At 35.4% G+C, this 23,731-nt stretch overlaps 2 protein-coding genes across 3 annotated transcripts; one reads left to right on the top strand and one right to left on the bottom strand.

Moving 5' to 3' along the window:
• Window positions 1–1,664: 1,664 nt before the first annotated feature.
• On the bottom strand, window positions 1,665–3,085 carry LOC110092629 (syntaxin-121). The gene has a single exon (XM_020817268.2). The coding sequence runs from the start codon at window positions 2,753–2,755 to the stop codon at window positions 1,835–1,837; it is 921 nt and encodes a 306-aa protein (XP_020672927.1). The 5' UTR covers window positions 2,756–3,085; the 3' UTR covers window positions 1,665–1,834.
• A 5,885-nt stretch (window positions 3,086–8,970) lies between these two features.
• On the top strand, window positions 8,971–23,708 carry LOC110092646 (protoheme IX farnesyltransferase, mitochondrial). 2 transcript variants are annotated; one of them, XM_020817292.2, is made up of 8 exons: window positions 8,977–9,127; window positions 9,279–9,774; window positions 13,091–13,220; window positions 18,226–18,363; window positions 18,495–18,628; window positions 21,273–21,398; window positions 21,501–21,604; window positions 23,022–23,708. In XM_020817292.2, the coding sequence occupies exons 2-8, from the start codon at window positions 9,362–9,364 to the stop codon at window positions 23,393–23,395; spliced, it is 1,419 nt and encodes a 472-aa protein (XP_020672951.2). In that variant the 5' UTR covers window positions 8,977–9,127; window positions 9,279–9,361; the 3' UTR covers window positions 23,396–23,708. The 2 variants fall into 2 exon arrangements, with proteins under 2 accessions (XP_028550094.1, XP_020672951.2); XM_028694261.1 differs by having other exon boundaries at window positions 8,971–9,774.
• The last annotated feature ends 23 nt before the right edge of the window (window positions 23,709–23,731 follow it).

A 23,731-nucleotide genomic window follows, 5' to 3' on the forward strand; every position in this document is an offset into this window, starting at 1 on the left:
AACAATTATACCAAAAGACAGCTCGATATTTAAGAGTTGAGCTTCTTTTACTTAAGAAGTTTCACATTTAGAGAAATGATCATCATTGTTCCCCTTACATATAACGTGATTCATAGGATAGTTAGCTCAATAAACGGAAGGAAATGATTAGGAGGTCAAAAAAATTGCTGAGATAATGTGGATCTAGATGATACTCGAGAGGATTGAGCAATTGCCAAGAGGATTCAACAAAGTTGAGCAAATTGGTGAAAGTTTAGAAGAATCAAGATTCCTTAGAGATGTTCTATTGCTAAGTAATTACTACCAAACAACTCTAATACCCTGGAACTAGCTATCTTAGATGTTCTATTGCTAAGTAATTAACCATTGTTCCCCTTCTTTTGTATAATAAACTTGACAACTAAAGTAGAAAGAAGAGGACATTCTTTGATCACCTTGGAGTAATTCTTTTCTTATATAGGAACAGCTTCTTTGATCAGTTAGGAAGGTCATGATCTTCTTCAATCACAATAGAGGGAGGGACTAAAGAAACATAAAACTAAAGTGGGTCATTTTGTAATTTTTTGTTGTCTTTTGTTGAATGGAATAATAATTATTGCCCCAAAATAAAAATCTAGATTAATCCTTTCTTCCAAAATCCTTAATTTTCTGCTTTACTTGTTCGATTGATATCTTTCTAATATCTTATATGTGATTGTGAATCACTTGGATTGTTATATTTTATATATAATAAAGAAAATATTCTCAAAAATTAAATAATAACATCATCATAATAATTAATAAAAATCCATGTCATATATGATTTTGTACATTAACTCAAATATCAAAAGAAAATTATTCTGCGCCTAATGCTTTTACTTTGTAACAAAATAGTCATAAAATCAATATGGGAATAAAATTAATTTGGGAACCACTAACTTATTTGGTTTTTTAGTTATTGTCAAAATTTCAAGGTCAAAATTTCTCTGCATTAAATTTAAATTCCAAAACTCTTTTTTTTTTTTTTTAAATAGCATCATAAAGTTGAAAGTTTACCACACAAAACAAACCAATATATCAAAAATAAGCTCTTCTATTCATACAAATTTTCAAAATTTCACATCAACTATTCAACAAAATTTGAGGCTTCATTTGGGATGGCTTTATTAATGATTTTTAAAATAATTTTTTAGTACAAATATTTTAATTTTATACTAAAAAACTACTTCAAAAAAATAGTAAGAAAGTCCTTCCAAACGAAGCCTGTATTGCTTTATAAAACATCTTATCAGTACAAAAAAAAATTGAAAACGAAAACAACTAAAACATTGCTTTAAAAATAGAAAAAAAAAACATCACATATATTTCATGATAAGAAATCAAAACAAATGACCATCACTATACCAAATATATCACATGACTCTAGATATATTGAAAAAAAATTATGTATCTTGATATAATTTTTGAATAATTGTATTTATTTTAAAAGTAACACTTATATGATCTTTTAGAGCTTTTAAGTTGATCTTAAACTTACACATATATGCAAAAGCTAAAACCTAAGATATCTTCATTAGAAGCTTTAACTCCCGGCCAACTAATTAAAATAAACTGCATTATAAAATTAAAATACTTTAAATTATATTCATCTAAAAATAAATTTAATATTTTTTCAGTCCATCATATTCGAAAACTCTATCACACAACTCAGCAATTTTTTTTCTAAATATAGGTGCCAATCATAATAATAGTGTCAAATAAAGATAAATTAAAAACAAATTAAAGAAAAATAAACTATATAACCTCCTTTGCTGCAGGTGACAATGGCCGATGATGCGCTAACCCTAATCCACCTTCATTTCTTGAGCACAATCGGAAGAACAATGACGAGCACAATAATAAGCAGCAGAATAATCCCAATACAAGTCCACTTCCGCGTATTTCTCTGATGCCGCTTCGCCTCATGAAGCTGCTGCGTTCCACGATCGACGAAAGATCTCGCTCTTCCCACCTGACTCTCGATGTCATCGATCTGATGCCCTTGCGCTTCCACCATCACCGCCATATCCAAAAACACCTGATGCAGCTCCACCAAGCTCCTCTCCAACTCCTCCGCAGCTCCTCTCCTCTCCTTCATCTCCGCCACCGCCGCCTCCACTGCTCCTCTACCCCCCACTACGGCCGCCCTCAACATCCCCTCCCCTTTCTCCTCAGCCGCCGCCATCGCTTCCACCGCCGCCTCATCCGCCTCCTCCCCCGTCACCGCGTAGTACCTTCTCGCCACCGCCTCCCGATGCTCAGCCGCCGCTCGCCGTCTCAGCTCCCCAAACGCCTCCATCTGATCCCTAAGCTTCTTCCGTAACCCAGCCACCACAGATGTCCTCGTCCGGTCCGTGGATGTCCCCGGCCCGCACCCCGGCGCCGAGCGATTTGCGGCGTTCGATCGGTCTAGCGATTCCAGCCGGAGCTTGATCACCTTCGCTTTCTTCAGGGCTACGGCTACGTCAGAGTCCATCCGGGTACGGATGTCGCGGACTGCTGCTGTGGAGTGTAGGGTTTTGAGGGCTTCGTTGGATTCGTGGAGACTGCGATGAGCGCGCTCAATTTCCTTGAGTTCGTCCTTGATTGATTCGACGTCGTCGAAGAATTTGTTCAGGTTGGCTCCGCCTGCAGCGGCGGCGCTGCCGATTGTTCCTGAGCTAGAGCGCGTCATCTGGATGCTGCTGCCTGGAGATCCTGGGTCCTTAACCCAGGACCCCGAGAAAAGGTTATTCATCTCGAACTGTTCGAATCTGTAATTCCCAAACCTGCTTAATCGGTGCAAATTGTAGGTTTTTCGGAAGAAATCTAATGGATCGAGAGACAAATCGATTGGGAATTTGGAGGAAGAAGGATAAGGGTTTGTTGTTTATTAGGCGTAGAGGAGAGGTCAATGATAAAGAAATTGGTAGGCAGAGAAATTGGCTGCCGGACGGCGAAGTTGAGGAAGAAGACCGATAGTTTGTTGAAAAAGTTAATTATGAAATGCTGGCACTTGTTTTATTTATTATATATTTATATAGAATTGATCCATTTGTTTTCTTCACTGTGCATTTGACAATTGATTTTGGGCCTTTTGCATGCGAGTCCCTGTGAAATTCAGATATTATTGCTTGCTCCGTGAAAATTGTACAGGTTTTGGTTTTGAAGGAATTGGTCTAGGGTGCAAACTAGTCGTGAGCTCGAGGTAGGGGCTGTATGAGTCGAGCTGGACTATCAAATATCGAGCTTGAGCTTGACTTGTCTCATCTCACATTGAGCTCCTTCCCGACCTCGGTCATTGAACTTCATCTCGTGCTCCATCATCCGTTGTCCCGTCGAAAGCCACGAGCTCGTCGTCGCGACCAAGCTAGCCCCGCTAGCAGCACGCGAGCTCTGAGCCTCCAACCTCCTTCGTCCCGAGCTACGTCGTTGAGTTTAGTCATCACGAGTTCCTCCGTTGAGCAGCACGCAAACTCCGTCGTTGTCCCTAGTTCCGCCGTCGACCAAGCTCTGTCATTTTGATTTTCCCACCGGTTTTTGGTTCACCCGCCCGCCCAAACCGAATTTCCGTTTTCCATCCTGGTCATTTCCACGAGCTGCTCATTGAGCCGACAAGTCGAGCAGAGGTCTGTTCGAGCTCGATAAGCCCTCGAGCTCTACATCGTGGTCGAGCTCGACTCGTCCATCCTATTACTTAGTCAAGTCCGAGCCGACTCGCGAGTCGGCTTGACTTGGTTACACCCCTAAATTGGTCTCATTGATTTATCAATATTGAAATATTTCAAATTTATACATTTGGAGGAAAGAAGAGAGCTGGCCTGGAGCAACTTCAACGAATACCGAATTTTTTGGCTGTTATCTGCCATAATTCAACGCACTTGCTTCGATTTCAAGCAAACAATTAATGTATTTCTAAAATAAGTACATTCTAATTAGTATATATTTCAAAAATAAATGTATTTTAAAACATCCAGTTAATTAGACAATTACCAGTTAAATAATTTCGTTAAAATTTATAAAACACTTGAATTAAAAGCATAATATTTAATTAAAAACTTAAATATAAGGAATTCAAGCATCAAAGTATTTATAACGTGTTGCAATGCTTAAATAATATAATCTCCAACCGAGCTACATGTCATTGTATGCTGTCCACGATTCATTGTATTTGAACTCCAAATCTCATGCAAAAAATCGATAGGTGAATAGTGCGACATCAATATTGATGTTGAATTATATACCTACTCCGAAAAAAGCAATTACTTTCGCACTTTGCTTAGCTTCGCAGGAAGCGCGCGAAACATGAGAGAGATGATTACCTTCGCAAAGAAGCACGTGAAAAAAGAAAAATGGAGCTTCATTGGAAATGAACTATTGCATTTTGAAGTTTTTATGACATTTTAGAGTGAAAAATGGGGTTTCCGGTTGGAGATGCCCTAAGTTTTATTGTGTGCTACAAAACTCACTATGATAGAGAGAGACTTTTACATTTTAGTTTTGCATAGAGATTCAACACATACATAGATAAAGTAGAAGATTACATTAGACACTAGAGTTTTTACATTGAAAACTCAAAAAGGAAAAAAAAAACTAAGACAAGGCTCGGTTGAAATAATCTGCTATGTATTTGAATTTTATGCTCTTCTCCATATTTGGAGAAGACGAGATTACAAAATTGGGATTGCTTGTTTGGTCTATAGTAATTATAGCAAAGACTATGCGAGAAGTATTGATGTAGCACGTCATGTAGATAAAAAAAATGAAACTAAAGACCCAACTATAAGAGCTAAGATTCTAGTTGAAATAAAGGGAGTTATCGTATTATCTCATCAGTGAAAGTTGAGATTGGTTTTCTAAAGAAAAATATGACCTCCAATTTTTATATCAAAGTTACAAGGTCAAGTGAGATTTCTTTTGGCTAGACCTTGGCGGAGATGAGGTGATCTTGGTGATTTTGGCGGAATTTTGGCGATCGGTGGTTCTCCGTCGGCCAGGCCGACGGAATTCCTCGGTGGGATTTTTGCGGAGAAGGTGATTTATATGGAGAGCTTTGTCTGGCAAAGGTTCTCCTTCGGCCCGTTGATTTTGGTGTAGCGACCGATTTGAAGTCGGTTTTGCCTGAGCTTTTCCTGATGGAGGTTCTCTGTTGGATTGAATTGGCTAATGGTTGTGCTAGTTGTGTTTATTCTACTGGTATTAGATTCTTGATTGAATTTGGTGAGACTACAAATATGAAAGTGATTTTGGAGGAGGTTTTTCGTTGGCTTGACGTTGCCTATAGTATTTATTGGAATGAAATTTCTGCTTGGTTAAAATTCATTATTATGTGTGGTTTTTGGAGTTTGGAGTTGTTATGGTTTATTTCTTGTCTTGATTCCAGATTTGGTTTGATTGTGTTCTTGGTGTGTGATCGATTGATGTTTAAGAGTTGTTGGTGTATGGGAGTTTGGATGGTAAAGGTGGATCTTTCTATTTAGGAGAACCGTTTTCATATGGATTCTTGAATACTCTTGGAGATAATGTTGTTCTATTTGTTATGGTTGTGGACAAAAGAATTAAATTCTCTTTTTCAATTAAGGGAACAGTTATGTTACAAGCATATTTTGGTATGATTGCCACTGGTTTTGATCTGTGAAGTTCCTGTCGTGATGGTTGAAGACTTGAAGGGAATGGAGATGTTCTTTGAAGAACAAGTCTTATTTGTTGAAGACTTGAAAGAATTGAATATTACTGATTTTTTACTTGCCTAAGTGAGGTGTGTGGTGGTGATTATCAGTTCGTATGACTTTGGTTGTGAAGAGACCAATTCTTGGACTCTTGATGTAGGAGTCTGTGATATTACTTCATCGATTTTGTTTTGTTTGTCCATGGTGGTTGTTGTTGGTTGCATTGAGGTTTCAGCGGTTTCTACACTTGATTGGAGCTCGTTGATCTCAAAGGATGTTGATGGCAATCCTTTTGATGTTTTGGTAGCTGTTTTAGTTGTTCTTTTTATTTTTCTTGTAGTTGTTTGTCGTTTGTTTGGTTTTCTTGTAGTTTTTTTTCCCTTGTTGAAATTATTGTAATGAAATGTGGGATTTTTACTAGGTTTCATTTTCTATCTTTGGGAACTCTCGGATACTAACAAATATTTTAGGTTGTTTCAATATTTGGTGTCCCCATCACCCCAATGAATTTAAAATGGGATTTAGTGGATCACATATCCATTATGATAGTTTTATAAGGCTTTTTTTGCTTTATAGTTTATATTAGTTATTTCTTCTTTTTAATGCAATTTGCATTTCTTCAAAAAAAACTTCAAAAAAAAAAAAAAAAAAATTCTCTTCTACTTATACAAGTACAAGGCTTTACACAACTCTCCTTGGCATATTGGTTGAGAGCTTAGGCTCCCAACTAAGAGGTTTAGGGTTCGAGTCTATGTATATGCGTTGTGTGTGTGAGTTTGCCTTAAACGGCCTAAATGTCCAAAAAGAGTTTATTTGCTGGATTAAAGCTTGTATTTCTAATGTCAACTTTTCTATTGTCCTTTATGGAGCTCTAGAGAGTTATTTATCAACCACTGCAGGGCTGAGGCAAGGGTGCCCTCTCAGTCCTTAGCTTTTCTGTCTGGTTATGGATGCATTTTCCAACCTTCTTGAGGGGAGAGGTTTTAAAGGTATTTCTTCTGATAATTTTTCCCTCACTCATTTGCTTTATGCAGATGATGTTCTGATCTTTGGGGAGGCCTCCTTAGACAACTGCAATATTTTAAACTCTGTTCTTAGAGATTTTGCTGGTTCCACTAGTCTTCATATAAACCATGAAAAATGCTCTATTATGTTCCCCAAGCAACAAGTTAATCAGCTTGACATTTGTAATGCTCTTGACATTCACAATATTGTCAATAAAATCAACTACCTGGGTATTCCTCTCTCTTTTTATAGGCCTAGAATTGTGGATTTCTTACCTCTCTTGGATAGTATTAACATGAAGTTGAATGGTTGGAAGGCCAATTTATTATCTTTTGCTGGGAGGTTACAGTTTTTGAAATTCACCATTCAAAACTCAATTGCTTATTGGATTAAGGGATCCATTTTACCTAAATCTGTTTATAAGTTTTTCAAAAAGCAAAGCTCTCGGTTTTTTTTTTTGTTCTTCGGGGAGACTTCTTCTTCTAAGAAACTCCACATGGTTTCTTGGGACAAAATTTGTAAGCCTAAACATAAGGGAGGACTGGGTATCCCTTCCATTTCTGCGATGCAATTCGCTTATAATTGCTCTGTGATTTTTAGGATGTATAATGACTATACTCCTCTTTCCTCTTGGCTGCTGCATAAATACATAAGTCCTTGGAAACCGCCTCATAAAAATGATTCAAAACTCTGGAAATCCATTTGTAATACCGCTTTAGAAGCTAAATCTTGTTTTAAATTCAACATTACGTCGAATGCTTCTATTTCTCTGCTTTGGGACCACTGGCGCCATAACTTAACTCTTCTGGAATACACTGGGGATGCTTCTTTGGAATCCTTGCCGGACTATTACTTACATGAATTAGTGGCTGGTGCCAACTGGAATTTACCTGGGCATTTTTCTTCTTTGATACAAAACACCTTTAATGGCATTTCCATTTCGGATAGTGCTGGGCCTTCTCTATGTTGGAACAACAAAAAGAACTATAAATTCAGGCATTTTATTGATGAGTATTATTATAGGTTACCAAATTACGGTTGGTATAACATGATTTGGCATAAAAGAAATATTCTTAAGCATACGGTTTTTGTATGGCTGGCCTTAGTTGGGGGATTGAAGACAGCTGAGACTCTTAATATTAGACAGATTCAAGTTCCGTTATTATGCAATCTGTGTCATTCTAACACTGAATATGTTTCTCATTTATACTTTGATTGCCCGTATTCCTTCTCTATTTTGAAAGCCCTCGTTCCTGGGAGTAGTTGTTTTCTTTTGAGACCCTCAATCATGCAGCTGTATGAATGGTTATCTGATGTTTTTGGGGAAAATTCTGAGAAGTTGAATTTTTATAAACTTGCTGTTGGCTGCATTATCTATTATGCTTGGAGAGAAAGAAATAATAGGAGGTTTGGAGGTAATTTTCAATGTTTTACCTCTATTCTGCTTTGTATCAAAAGGACTCTTTTTGAAAAGATATCAAAATGGAAAGGTGGAATCAATTTGCTAGAAGAATTATGAAAGTGCAGGTGCTCCTACATGGCCCCTCTGTCCCGTCGTGTTTTTCCTGCATTGATTACATTGTCTGGACAATGATGAAGCTCCCAAAGCAGGCCCCTTGGACGGCCTTCGGGCAACCAGGGTTCCGTGAATTCGATGATGACATTTTACAATCTGAGTCCAGACTTTTGGCTAGGGAGTATAATTGGCTGTTTGAGGTTTCAATTCGGCCTCTGCTTACTTTTTGGTGCTACATGTTTTGGAGCTGCCCTGCTTTATCGTCGGACTGGGTTTATCTTTCAAATGTTGCTGCTCTGCCTGCATCAAATCTACAAGTTTTATATCCAAAATTTTGCAACTACCACGTTTTGGTTCTTCATTTTATACATTAGATATGTATTGGGTGGTATAGTTGGGATTTATTTCTTACTTTTCTTGCATAAGTTTTTGTTTCTGCTTATGTGGGTTTGTCTTTATATGTAATTTCTTTACCTGTAATCTTTTTTCACTCATGAAATATATGGGCTAAGGCCCCAAATTTTCCAAAAAAAATAAAAATAAATGTCCACGTTTTTTCTCCATACTTTGTATCTGCAGAAGCACCGCCGCCGCTAATATTTAAAATCATATTTAATCTTATTAATTATTTTAAAATAACTAAGTATTTATCTAATAAATTTATTAATGATTTAATTAATTATGTAAATATTATTTAATTAGTTTCACTTAATTATTAATATTTTTAATTATAGTAATTAAGTTATCCAACGATACGGAGTCTAGGTTTTGCCTTTCCCTTCTCTGTTTCTTCGCATGCTCGCATGAATGTAGAGTTTTGCACGAGTTCTTCTTCGTCGCTGTTGGACTTCGCTCCTTAGATGACGTTCCCTTCGTGTTGGATCGGAAGTTACGACATTTTTCGATCGGAAGCAACAACGGGAGCTCGCTTGCTGTGAAGGTAACTTTCTCCCTTTTGCGCGCTTCATCGGCCAAATTCCGTAAATCTGCCGAACCAAAGGATTTCGTAAATCTGGGATTTACCACGAAAAGAGGGAATTTTCTGCCTACAGCGGGTTTCATTTACCATGAGATTTGGTTTTGCATTTTAGGCCGTTTCGCTGGATTTCGCTCAAATCCGCCTCAAATCCGGCCTAAATCCTGCTACCAAACAGCCCCTAGGAGTTGCACCACAATGTGGAGAAACGCCGTGATGAGGAGTCTCAATCTCCTCTCCTCTCGCAGTGCAAACCGTAACACTAATCTTACTCCTGTCTCCTGCTTTGCCCATTCTTCAATTGCACCCTTCCTTGCCCCTTCCTCCTCCTTCGGCTACCGGTCTGTAGGGCTTGGGAGCTGTCTACTCCAATTTTCTGAAATCCACTCTGCGGCAGATCCGCGGAAGCCGGGGATCGGAAAGCTTTCTATCGGAAGGAGAGCATTTATAGGCTCAGCCGCAGTCGCCGCTGATTCCTCGGCTGAGTCGACGGTGGTGTTGGGATCTCTGGGGTCCACTCCGGCGTTTCTATTCCAGAAGGCAAGGGGCATCTATGATGTTTTCAATCACTATGGACGGTGCTACTGGGAGCTCTCCAAAGCTCGTCTCAGGTACTACAGATTAGGTTCTTTTTGTATTAGAATTTGAAGGGGAAAAAAAGCATTTCTGATGAAGGTAATTGTTGGATTTACATTTATCCGGGGGTGCAGAACTTTGTTAGTAAGCACATAACAATTCTAACAATGAAAGAAGAGAGAGAAGGCCTGAAAAAAATTACTATATTTATATCAGAGAGTGCAAGTTGATATGATTTGAGTCAATTAGAATATATCAGGCACATTATTTTTGACGTCCTATTTATAAGATTAGATTGAAGTTCAGCGCTACATGAATGATTACATATGAGTAATATAGATTAATTACATGGAAGACTTAACTAATGTAGTTATGTCATAAATATGTTTAAATCTTTCTAGCTAATAGTTGTCTAAGTGCTAAGATAACCCATGATGAGTTCGACTTAAGGGAGGGACTCGCCAATTCTCTTAGTGAGTTCAATATTGAGTTCTCTTGGCGAGTTTATTCTGAATGAGCGATGGCTTTAGGCAACTTTAGCTTATTGGAGAGTTGATTTAAACAAATTTAATAGAATGTTCCATTGGGCAACTTAAGGCCTTAACAGATTGTTTCAAATTTTTGGCAACTTGCTAAATTTGGTTCATGATGGCGATTTGACTGGATTAATTTGACCTAGATGATATTGGGTGTTCATTAGTTCCCTGATTCTCTTATAGCAACCAGGAAGTCAAGTAAAACAGAAGAATATAAAGCTTTCAAAATTGAATTTGGCTAGCATATTGATTTTGATTTATATCATGAATTAACTATATGTCCTGTCCTCGTATGTGCGTCAGCATCACTAAAAAAACTTATAAATAGTTGCCCTAGGTTAATATCAGTGTTTAGCATCTGCTCTTCTTCTTCACTGCATCTATTGTTACTTATTTTTTTTGCAAAAAACAAAGAGATTCTAAAATCTCAAATTTGATGGCCTCTTTGGTCCATAGTTCATTTCCATTTTACTGTGAAAACATAAGAAAGAAAAAGGTTGCAAGAAAAGCTACTTATATGGATGCGATGTTGTAGTCACAGTCGCCGCTTTTTAAAAAAAAATGGAAGATTGAATCTTCTAATATGATTAAGGAGGTTGTTGCTCAAGGGACATTGGCTAACGTTGTTGATTTTATTGAATTGTCTCAATTCTATAGAATCGACTATCCTTGAAGCTGGTGCCAATAAAGAAGTTGTCAAGGAGACTTCTTTTACCACCTCTATTGAAGGTGAGAAGGCAAAAATACCTTCAACTAGTTCTAGAAATATTATCAAGTTTACTATGAGCGAACTTTTAAGTACTACTCAAGAGTTTGGAATTGAGGCGAGATCTACTTCTAATGAGAATTTGATGGGTCACGCACAACATCCTTGTCATGGTTCTCTAAACTGAATTGTTATATTAATGAATCTCAAGTTGGAGATTTTCTTTTAGAAGTTGCTAATGCTTGATCTTTTTTGTGAATTGCCTGAGTTTCAAGGGACTTCCTACTTTCATCGTTACTTCTACAAGATGTTCTTCTGAAATGGTTCAAGTTTTGTTGAGTAGGAACGCTTGGATATTTTTAACTAACAAGTCACCGTTGGAATTTTACTTCCAGACGCTTTTCAAGGTTGTAAGGAGATTGATAAAATTGATTTTGAAATGTTGTATGTCGTAGTCGTTGTTGAGGGCGAGGACTAAGCTCAGGGCAACCCTAGGAGTTGTAAGGTGAATAACTTTGCCCAAGTTTCTCTAAGAAAAGAGGTTGGGTAATGATATCTGCCTCAAATTTGAATATATATATATTTCTGCGCAAGCCCTCGTGCTCGACAAAATTACTACTTTGAGGAATACCATAACTTAAAATGAAGCTTTTGTTGAAGTCGAAAGGTTGAATTTGTTAACCAATTGATCTTACTCTTCTGATGAAGCTGCCTAGATTATATGCTTGGAAATTGATATTGATTGCTTAAAAACTAAAGCCATTTTGATGAAAAAATTCAAAATTTTCTTGGTTAAGTCAATTTCTTATTAATGGAGAATTCCCTTTTTACCACTTGATTTGATGCAACGTTGTCCCGCAATAGAAAACTTTGATCTTGCATTGTACTTCCTTTTTAGTATTGCAACTTTTGAAGATTAGATTAGAGACGAACCTACTTCTTCAATTTGGCCTCCTAAGAGTTGACTATTTGGCATTCCTTGAGAAGATAATTTTATGAGAAGTTTTCTTAAGTCTTATTGCTATTCTTTTTTCATATTTTCTTATTATAGTTAGTTGAGCTATCTTCTAAGATATGTTTCATTTTGTATCAAATTGTATTTGTAAGAAAAAATAAACACTATTGGGCACAGTGTTATTCTTCCTATGGGATTTCATAATCATCTTGCATTACCTGTAAAGTATGCGCCAAACCATGTATTCCCCTCACGAACATGTCTTTGGATGTTAGGCTGATGAAAAATGCCATTCTTGTATGCTTTTTGAAGTTTTGAGGTTTGCATGAATTTGATTGAGATAGAACCTAAATACCCATCCTTTCCATTTGTATTTAAGACATTCTTCGATATGTTCATGATTCTCTCTCTCTCTCTCTCTCTCTCTCTCTCTCTATATATATATATAAAGCATTGTAAAGCCCATCAATCAGTAAAATCTTTGCTCATCTCTCTAGTTTCATATGACATGATGTGTTGTTGCATTATATTTATTTTTAACTTCTCATTTATGACTTCAGGATAAATGCTTTAGAGAGACTCACCGAAAGATACAAATGTTAAGTTGCCTTTTTTTACTTTAATGTTGTAACTAGGGGTATATCTTGAACATGTTACTATGTTGAGAAAAAATGTCAAATAGTCCCTGGACTATTTTGGTGGGGGGGGTTAACAACTAACACAAGGGGTTGGGCATTTTCGTCCTAGGCAATCTAATGTCTAAAATTTACTTCCTTGAGTGCTCAAATCTGATCCAAAATAATCTAATAGAATGACTAGTTTTTTAATCAAATTTGAGGAGTCAATGGACTAAGTTAAATGCATTTATAATATGGGACTAAAATTACCCTATACAAATATCCAAAGAATCATTTTGACATTTTTCTCTTACCATGACAATTTGTGGCTATAAATGGCAGCAATGGAATGCTTGCTTGCTTGACATTGTATATTAACCATCATGTAACTTTGTTTTTTTTTTCCCAGTATCCCTATTTTTTAAATATTAGGTGAATAAATTAGTAAATCTTTCTTTTAAAGCTTAGAATGATTCTCTTGCAGTATTTTCCAAATATTAGATATGATTGTTGAGTGCTATATTGTATTTCCTTCAGCATGCTTGTGGTTGCAACTTCCGGAGCAGGTTATGTTCTGGGGAGTGGTCATGTTATAGACTTTCCTGGCCTTTGTTGTACTTGTGCTGGGACCATGATGGTTGCTGCTTCCGCTAACACCTTAAATCAGGTAGTTCTTTAGTTTGTTTGTAATAGTTTTTCATTTCTTTGCAATGAAATGCAATTTGTTCATAAAAAAAAAATAAAAAAATCAGGTAGTTCTTTAATCAGGATTCCAGAATTCATTATTTATCATCTGTTGTCCCATCTTCTTGTCTTTGACGCATCTTTTTTTGTAACTTGCCATTGAGATAAAACTTGATAGTTAATCGTGGCAGAGTGAGCTTTTAAATTTTAGCAATTTCATGCTGTGTGATTAAAGTTAACATGAAAGACCACATATGAATCTTCCAGCTAGCAGCAATATAGAGGACCTACAAACTTTTCCCTCTTTGATATTCATGGCTACCCTGAAAAGCAGCTCTGTCACCATTAAACTGTTTTGTATTAATATATATATATTTGGCAAATCTATTTACATGATTTTTCTTTTTTAAGTTCAATTTTAATAGATTTTGAATGTGAAATTGCTATTAAGAAATTAGTTAACCATATAATTCAAATTTGAAATTCTAATATTATATATTATTTGGACCTTAGATCTGTAAAGGATTTACTGTGCCAGATTATTCTGTTCTGACTTTTGAACCATCTAAATGTGATGCCACTACGAGGAATACTATTGAAAGTATAATAGATGGTCTTGAATGTTTGTTTCTGTTATCACAATTAATTATATGATTCTATTTTTTCAATCTTGAGGTTTATTTTTGCTGAATTTCGGTTTAACTCTAAACTATGCATTCCTAATATTAACCTTTGATTAAAAAAATCAATCTTCAATCGAAACCTTACTTTATTGCCGGTTTCATAAGTTAGTTGTTTTATATGGGCATGACATTGAGTATTTCATTACTAATATTTGTATTTTGGCATAGTGGATCAATATAACGTTGATATATAATTGATATTGTATGGTTGATGAAAATTTATATGTGCGTTGAAACTGAAGATATATTTTTATTGTAGTACTTTGGGTGTTTTTCCTTTTAGTAGGGCTTTTTCACATTTTTCTTTTCAATAAAACTTGGCTATGTTCTTGACCATGAGAGTGGGTTGCATTCTAGTTTTCTGATTGGAATCACTATTGTGGACTTGATATTGGTTTGGGGTTTTGAGGTTATTAGACATGTATCATTGTCAGAGCTAGATTGGGGATTGCGATTGATTTGCAGCTAACTTTAGTTTGTTTTTGATTTATTTGAGTGGCTTTCCCAGCCATCTTTCGGCTTTCATTGGTTTTTTGCCTACCACTCTTAGTGATTATGGAGGGGGCGGGCATGTGGATGTTGAGAAGTTAATGGTTGGTACTTTTGTAATTTTGTATCTAGCGGGATTTGAACTGATGATTGAATCTTTATTTTCTGAAAATTTTAATTGTAAAGAACTGAGAAAATTTTAATTATTAAAAAATGGGATCTGCAGTATGTAAAAATCAGTAAATCTTTTTTGAATAAAATTTTGGTTGTATGTGCAATTGCTTCTAGTCTTTGTTCAATTAGGAGTCTGAGGATTTTTTAGAGAAGCTATTTTCTTGTATGAGTGGGAGGCCTAATTTGATGTTCTGTTGTCTTTTTATTCTATATGCTCTCTTTTTATTATATTTAGTCTCTATTAATATTTATTTGACTGGCGCATGTTATATTTCATCAAATATGATACAGTATAAATTTCTATGATATCATGATTTTCAATTAATGCTTTTGTTTTAACGATTTCAAAGCATTATTTCTAATGATTGGCTATTAGATTCGTGTGCAAGTTTTTTCCTACTTTGTATTGTTCGTTTAAGTAATGAAAGTTATCCCACAGGTTGTGATATGCAAATCTGAATTTGTTTGTGTGATTTGATATATCTCATTATATATTTCCAATACCAAACCCAAGAACTTTGATGGAAAGCAAAATCAGAAGTATTTTCCGATTGTATAGATAACTTGAAGAACTTCTTTGAAAAATATAATTTGCTTTATTCACAGAAGGCTGAATTTGTTAAAACCTATGATGCACGGGCATTGACACGGAGACACGGACAGGACACGGGACACGGACATGTGTTGGACACCATGTTATAGTTTTTATATTTTAAAAATAGTGTATAAAAATTGAATAAGTATAATTTTAAAAATAATAAATCATTTAACTATAATATATGCTTAAAATGATTAATATTAGGATGTCAATAGTTGGACGTCGATGCTGTTTATTAGTCATTGAGAGAGGAGATGACAATACTGTCGTGAGTCGAGCATTGATATTAAGCAGTAAATATTGGGCGTCAGTGTTAAGAAGGCGTTTATCGTCAATGTTGAGAGGGCGTTGGACGTCGATGTTGAGAAGGCGTTGGAGAAAGATGATATGTCAAGTTGCGGGTCTAGAAATTGCTAGCATCGAGCATCAATGTAAAGACAATATCAAACTTTGATATGGAGATCGTTTTGAAATGTTGATGTTGTAACGACGTCATATGTAAATGTTGAGATGACATCGGACATTGTTATGAAATCAAAGAGTTAACCCACTGCCAATGAGAAATGAAAATGAGAATATTCAATGAATGGGGTATAAAGTGTGGACGATTGATTTCGTGTTGTAGGTAGGAAATAAGAAATTTAGATTTTATATTTTAAATAAGTAAAAAATTTAAATACAAGAAATTCTATTTTTAAAAAAATCATAAAATATTTAAGATACACTTGTCGGACACGTATGCCCAATTTGTTTTTAATACTTTTTTAATCAGATACATTTTCGACGTGCCCAACATATGTCAGAGGAGTGTTGGATGTCTGTCATGTCGGATACGTGTCGGACACTTCACGCTTCTTTGAGGAGAAGTGTCGGTGCATCATAGGTTAAAACAAAATTAAAGAGAAATGCTCAATATTTTTGTCAAAATATTCTACCATAATAAAAGCTATAAAAGATGCAATCGATTATAACCTTAAAGAATTATATTTTCCATTCAGTGATTATAGAGACTAATTGTATGATCAATTGAAGAACTTTTAACAAGAAGAGAATAATATATTTGTATATTTTGTTATATTTAAAGATTGTGTTGGCATTTTTATGCATTTTATTTTGTTGTCATGTGTTCATAAAATATTTTAGGCAAGAAATTAAGCATAGACATTAGATGAAGCACTATATAAATATTTGGGAATTAAGAATGATTATAATTATCCTTCTATTAGGACTATTGCACCATTGATTAATATTCCAAAAGAAAAATAATTAATATCTCACGTAAAGCCTACTAAAAACACATCAGCACTAGCATTATGTATGGCCAAATTTAATTCTATTGAAGAAATTGTTGTTCATGAATATTTTGTTCATAATGAATTAATTCCAAAAATAATTTTCAATCACTAGACAACTCTACATCCAATTTTAATAAATTTGAATGTGATTAAACTTTACATTAGAACATATTAATGAATCAAGATCTAAAATTGAGAAAGAGTCGAAACATTAAGTTAAGATCAATTATTGTAAACTGGGATTAATATGAATCTATCATTGATTGTGAAACTGTACAAATCGTGTCTATTGAAGTTGTTAAATCAATTAAAGAATTTGTTAATACTACTCTGGATGAAGTATCTGAAGAAATTATATCTATAAATTAAACTATTACTGTTTTTATTTATAGTTTTTAGTTTCTTGATTTAACAATTTATAAAAGAATGTTATGGAGAAGTTAAAGTCATACCAACATATTCATTATATTAGGCTTCAATAAATTACAATAAATCTTCATCTATCTGATTGAAACCAAAATTCATAATTCTGTTGAACTAATTTATAAATCAATTGTATTATTTTTCTTTAAAGAGATTGTCCGTTAATATTATTTTCTTTAAAGATATTGTCTGTTATTTTCTTTAAAGAAAGTATTTCTTAGAAAAATATTTCTATATGTTACACATGTATTAAGTCGAATGTTGATAAGTTAGAAATCCTAGAAAATTATGGTATTAGTTTAGTTTGTATTTGATTTGCCGCATATCAAGAACCATAACCTAATACTTTGATTCTTCTCGCTTTCCATCTCCTTCAGAATGTACATCCAATATTTTTCAAGATGATCATATAAATTTTTGTGCCAGAAACTACACTAAATGATGAAATTTATTCACTATTGGTGGATACCAAAGGCATCTTGTGAATTGATGTGGCAGCCCTGTATGTGATGATGATATAGATTACTCTACAAGAAGCACAATAATTATGCATAAATCAACATGATGAATATCAATTGAATAATTGAGTTGAGCCGGATTTGTTCTTGCTGGGCAATATATAAATCTCTGTCTACAATCGTCAAACACATACGATCTATACATCAAGACAAATTAATTGAAAGACGGACTTTCATTTTAGCAGTTGAGATGTTTATTTTTAGTATGATTTTTTAAAATATTTTTCTTATTAAATAGTTAATTTCTTACGTAATTTGTAAGGATGCATGTGCTCTTCATTATAAATGAACGTTTCAAATGTTAAATATATTAAATGCAGAAAATTCTGCATCCGTATGCAAGCAACCGTTAACACAGGAATGCTTACCTTTTTAACAATCTGAAGACATTACTTATGGTGCATGGAATTCCACGATACAACACTAGGTTTTGGCCTTTTGGCGATTGAAACAGATACTTGGCATTTATTTTTATTCTTAACTGCTTCAGAGTTACCATGCTGCTTTGGCAACTAATCTAATTCACAGGTTGATTTATAGGATCAATTGGCTTGTGACGTGGTTACATATTACAGATATTTTTTATTTAAAAAAATGATTAACTTGAGCATTTTTGTGGGTTTGAGAGAACACAGCAGATTGTCTGCTATGCTCCTTTAAGTTTCCAATGTATAATCTAGAAAACTACATCGTAAATGAAATGCTTGGTCCAGGATATGTCTATTTCTTCAGCACGCTCTTTATCTTCTAAATTTATCCATGCAATTATGCTCGCATCCTTCTAAACAATTCCTCGGTATTTAACTAGGTTTTTGAGGTACAAAATGACGCTAAAATGAAACGAACAAGGCTGAGACCCCTACCTTCTGGTCGGATTACTATTCCTCATGCAGTTATGTGGGCCTCTAGTATGGGTTTTGCTGGCGCAACTTTGTTAGCTTGGAAGGTTTGATATTAATGCTATCTTTCTCTGTTTTTAATGTGATCCATCCTTTCTTCGTTAAGGATTTGCTGAGGTATATTCAAGTCATGTTATTTACTAATAATTACAATGACCTTCTTTGACAAGGTCTGCAGGCTAATTACTTGGCTGCTGGGCTTGCGGCTAGCAATCTATTTCTTTATGCTTTTCTTTACACCCCCTTAAAACAAATACATCCAGTTAATACATGGGTTGGAGCAGTTGTTGGTGCCATTCCTCCACTTCTTGGGTATATTTCTTTGATACTCCATTTTGTTTAATGCAATTCATGTTACCATAACTTCCATGTTTCAAACATTAAATTATACTCTAAGCTTACAAAATAGCATTTTACTCATCTACTGTTAATGAAGCAGTCTTATGCTATGAAACACGGACATTCTTAAAGTGGATTGCCATGACATGGATTAATTATTATGTGGGACGCCGAACGTTGTCGGAGACTAACTAGAATGTGCCACATCACCCTGCGCTCGGTAGCACTGACGTGACACATTCTAGTTGGTCTCTAGACGACGTTCTGTGTTCGGCCTCCGCAGAGAATAATTTCTTCATGATATGACACTCTGTTGACAACACCTTGTAAGACACCAGTTTGCATATCTTGCTTTTTTGCTTTTTTTTTTTTCCCATAATTTTCCCAACACTTTTTGGGTACTTGTGGTACATGATATATTTTTTATCTATTAAATTTGGATGACAACCTATGCCCTGCCCTAATTCAATTAAATCCATAGGCAATTATGTTTTTATACTTATAACTCGGAATTACCCCCTCTTGGCTCATTTTCATAATTTTGTCATTAAAAATATGTTATTTATATATTTTAGTTTTGTGAATAGGCTTCTACTTTTGGTTATTAATATATTTTTTATTCATACATTCAATATGTGCTAGGCTTGTCTTATCTATAAATTTTCACTATTTGCTGTTATGTCCTCTTTACCCATATCTGTAACTTTACTTCATTTCATGTAGTAAAGTGCCAAAAGTGTTCCATCTTATTGTTTTAATTAAAATTTGTATTTCTCGACTTATCAGACTATCTAAACCTATTATTGAATTCGAAAAACAACATAGCCTTTTCTCATGAGAGTAACCTTATAAATGGATGCAGAGGCCTGCCTAAATGCAACATAGTCTACAGAACATTTAAAGTGGTGATGTGGTTATTTTCTACCACTTGCTAAAGGAAAAGCATGCAAGGCTTAGTTAAACTACCTCTATTTGTGTCTTACGCAATGGCATTTAATTTATAAAACAATGTTAAGCTGCCAAGATATGCTTCCCATTAAAGTGCAATGTACTTATAAGCTTGATAGAGAAACAAAGTGGGATCCTCTTATCGCTTTCTCCACATGCATGAAGTCCCAATTTTACAATTATTTTGCCCATTAATGTTTCCCAGTAAATTGCAATCTATTCATATTGGATAGAGAAGCAAGGTGATGAGGACATCGGAGATCAACGGCTACGATTTTTTAGTTATTTATTTATATATTTTTGTAATAGTTTATTTTATATTGTTGTTTTTCCCTTTTTACCCTTATGGGTGGTCATGTAGTATTGTAGCCCGAAGAGCATTTTAGTCTTTTATTTCTTTTCTCTTCTTGAGCCTATTTATAGGCTAGTGGTTTTGTATTAGGACCCCTTCCTCTCATATTTCCTATCCTATCCTCCATGTTGCTGGCCTTGCTCTCCCCCTCATATCTTCTTTCCTAATTCACTACAGAATTTGAGTTGGAGCCTTTTCCCGTAACAGCTTATTGTTTTGGAAAGTTTCCAAAACTTGATTGCTGCTGGATAGGAAATTAATTTCCTCCCTCTCATACCCGTTTTCCCCTTTCATTTGGCTTGGGTTTTAATTTATTTCCTCTGAATTAATTGAGTAATTAATACTCCACCAATCAGTCAATCAAAACCCAATTACGTTCCCATCCAAGCTGGCTGAAATTTTCAAAATCTGTCCACGGGAAAGGCAGATTTGGGGAAAGAAATGAATGGGCTAAGCTGCTGTTAGCCGAAGCACTCAAGGCTTCCCTTGGGTTTCTTCTCTCCCCACTTATTCTCTTCAAAATCAAGCCTATTTCCCCAATCTCAGGAACCGAATTTTACAAAAGCAAAAGCCTTAATTTACTTCCTAAAACCTGACTTCAGGATTAGGAAATAAATCCTTATTCCTCCCACCACCTCATACGGCCTGGCCCCTTGCTGAAATAATTTTTTAAAATCCAGATTTCATTGCTCCTCTCAATTAGGCTCTCCTCCAACAGAAATATGAAACTTTTCATATTTTCTTTGAGGGTTGGCTCTCATCTTTTTCACCAACTCAAGAGAATCTCCTTTCTCTTCCTTCATCTCAAGAGCCCTAAGCAAGACAAGGAAGAGAGTGTTTCCTAGCTCTCATGAATGGCGGGTTAGAATGATTCAATCCTCCTACCCGTTCTACATCACAAACTTTCTTAATTTAATCATCCATACTTGTACGTTTCACATCACAAGGTGTGGTCCTCTAATCACTTTCTCAGGAGCAAAACTTTATTCTTTGTAAATTATTTGCAATTTCCAGTTAACCAGTAATATACTTAAATCTTTGATTTCCTTCTTTTTCACTTGCGGTTTTCTGAAAAATCTCGGTGTCAGAACTTGTTGCAGACATCTGTTCTTTCGATGTGCTTGCATCCCAACCTCCCAGTTGATCTCTTTTTGTTGCTAGTGGGATATATAATACTACAATTTCTTTAATTCTAGTTAACTTTGTGATGATTTCCATTTGGATGAACATGCATTATCTTTATCTATGCATTTTCTAATTTAGTTTTAGAATTATTTAGAAATTCATAGCTTTTGACCAGATGAACTTTATTTTTAGGTGGGCTGCTGCTTCTGGTGAGGTTTCACTCAATGCATTGCTTCTTCCAGCTGCTTTATATTTTTGGCAGATACCTCATTTTATGGCCCTTGCCTACTTGTGTCGGAATGACTATGTTTCTGGAGGGTATGGTCTCATGTCTAAACAAAGTCTAATGAAAATATGCTAATTTTTTTCCTTTCCGGTGGGCATGGTCTCTTGTCTGAACAAATGCAATTGTTGACTCAGGTTCCGGATGCTTTCTTTTGCTGATGTTTCTGGTTGGAGAACTTCATGGGTTTCTTTACGGAACTGCCTCTATCTGCTTCCCTTGGGATTTCTAGCTTATGATTGTGAGTTCTACCTTACCATAAATTATTTGCGTTTACACATTGTACGCTTCTTCTAATGGTTGAGGCCAATTACATCATGAATCATTATTTACATTCATAATGCAATAAGAGAATATAAGGTTTTTAATTTTACCATGTTGAAGTTCAAATTAAATGCTTAGTTGCTAAGTTTTGAATTCTTTTTGTAAATGGGTATAAGGGGGGCGGGGGGTGGGGTGCACAACTTCAGTATTTAGTGCTTATCTGAACTCCGAATGACCTAATTCTATTTATTTTTAGGAGTTTCTAAAACCTCGCTGGAGTTTAACACCTTTGATGAAAAAGGGCAATATTTTTTAAGGTTGATACGCAAATCCACAGACCTCGTTCTATTTATTTTTGGGAAGTTTCTGAAAAATAGTTGAACCCCTTTGATTAAACCGGGCAATTCTTTTAAAGGTTGATATGCAAATCCACAATTCTTTTGATCAGGAATTAGGATAATCAGGATTAATTGATCTAAAATATAACTAATTTATCTTCCTAATGATGGCCTTCATCCTTCTCATTCATTCCTATGCATCATTAGCTCCCTTTACTAGCAGGCCTAGCTGTATTCAATGAGTTCGCATGGGATCCTATATCTGCTAACCGATGTGCATGGAATACCTAAAGCATTTTGATCCGACTGGGGAATCCCGTCAAATTGCAGAATCATGGTAGGTTTAGAAATGGGATCGCAAGTGCCCTTGTTTTGTAGGATCCCATCAGGAATCTCTCTATTTTGATAAATCCCATGCATCAAGATTCTGGCAGGATGGATGTTTTTTTTTTCTTTTCATGTCTACTCTCAATAGCCCTCTCACTGGCCATGAAATCACCATGGAGAGCTAGCACCAACGCTAATGTCGAGGTGCATGGCTTTATTAGGATGACTAGATTCAACTCAGGCATTCATGTTTGCATTACATCTGACTAAAGAACACCAAACCCAGGTAGAGATTTCGTGCAATCCAAACGCCGCTGCCTGCATAAATTGTAACCAAAATTTGCCTACTTTGGTGTGATATACAATAACAACAACATCAAGCCTTTATCCCACTACGTGGGGTCGGCTACATGAATCTTTTTACGTTTAAAGGATTCATGTCATAATTATTCGACAAATTTTACGCTGGCTGTCGACTACCTAACGCAACCCTCCATTTTTCTCATCCAGGACTTATGATCTGACAATGGCAGTGTTTTTGGTGTGATATGATTGATCAAATATTTCTTTGCTCAATGATATTTATATATTCAACTTAAAAAACGTACTTCTTCACCAAGCGTACATCATTTATCAATGTTATTGTAAATTTCTCCTTATTCTCTTAAATATACCTTGTAAACGTAGATTATGTAGCACAAGTGCTTCACGCTGGCAACTTTTTTACAGGGGGCATCACTTCCAAATGGTTTGCTCTAGAATCTTCTCTCATCACATTGTTCATGGGCACGGCAGCTTTGCTATTTGTTCGTGAGAGAACGGCCAAAACTGCCAGGAGGATGTTCCATGCAAGCCTTCTCTATCTTCCAGTCTTTATGTCTGGAATGCTTTTGCATAGATTGCCTAGAACTGAAGATGAACCTTTAATTGTTGAATCAAGTCCAACTGAGAAACTTTTGATTTATGAGAGTGAAGAATCCATGAATGATGAAAGGAAAGTTCAAGCCACTTATTCTCGAGCCGCTCGACCGCCTGTAGCATATGCGTCGGCTGCTCCCTTCCCTTTCCTGCCAGCTCCAATTTATGTATCTACAAGCTTGTGAGTTATAGCTTGAATTTTATGCTTTTCCAGCCAGTTTTGTGATCAAGTTTAAGCTTTGTTTGGGATGACGTTTTTACTGTTTTTTAAAGCAGTTTTTTAGTATAAAAAATTTAATTTTTAAACTAAAAATTGTTTTAAAAATCAATAAAAAATCGTCCCAAATGATTCCTTAATCAACGAGTTTTTCTGCTCAAAAGACCATAGGTTGTCTAGTGTGTTGAATAAGTGTAATAATGTCTCATCGTGAGCCACTTGATAAAACATGTTCATATTCCCATAAAGAAGGAAATTTGTTTCCTGTACTTGGTTTTGGATCTTAAAACGGAGTTTTAGTACA

The sequence above is a fragment of the Dendrobium catenatum genome, unplaced genomic scaffold (assembly GCF_001605985.2).
Source record: "Dendrobium catenatum unplaced genomic scaffold, ASM160598v2 fragScaff_scaffold_432, whole genome shotgun sequence".
NCBI classification, from domain to species: domain Eukaryota; kingdom Viridiplantae; phylum Streptophyta; class Magnoliopsida; order Asparagales; family Orchidaceae; genus Dendrobium; species Dendrobium catenatum.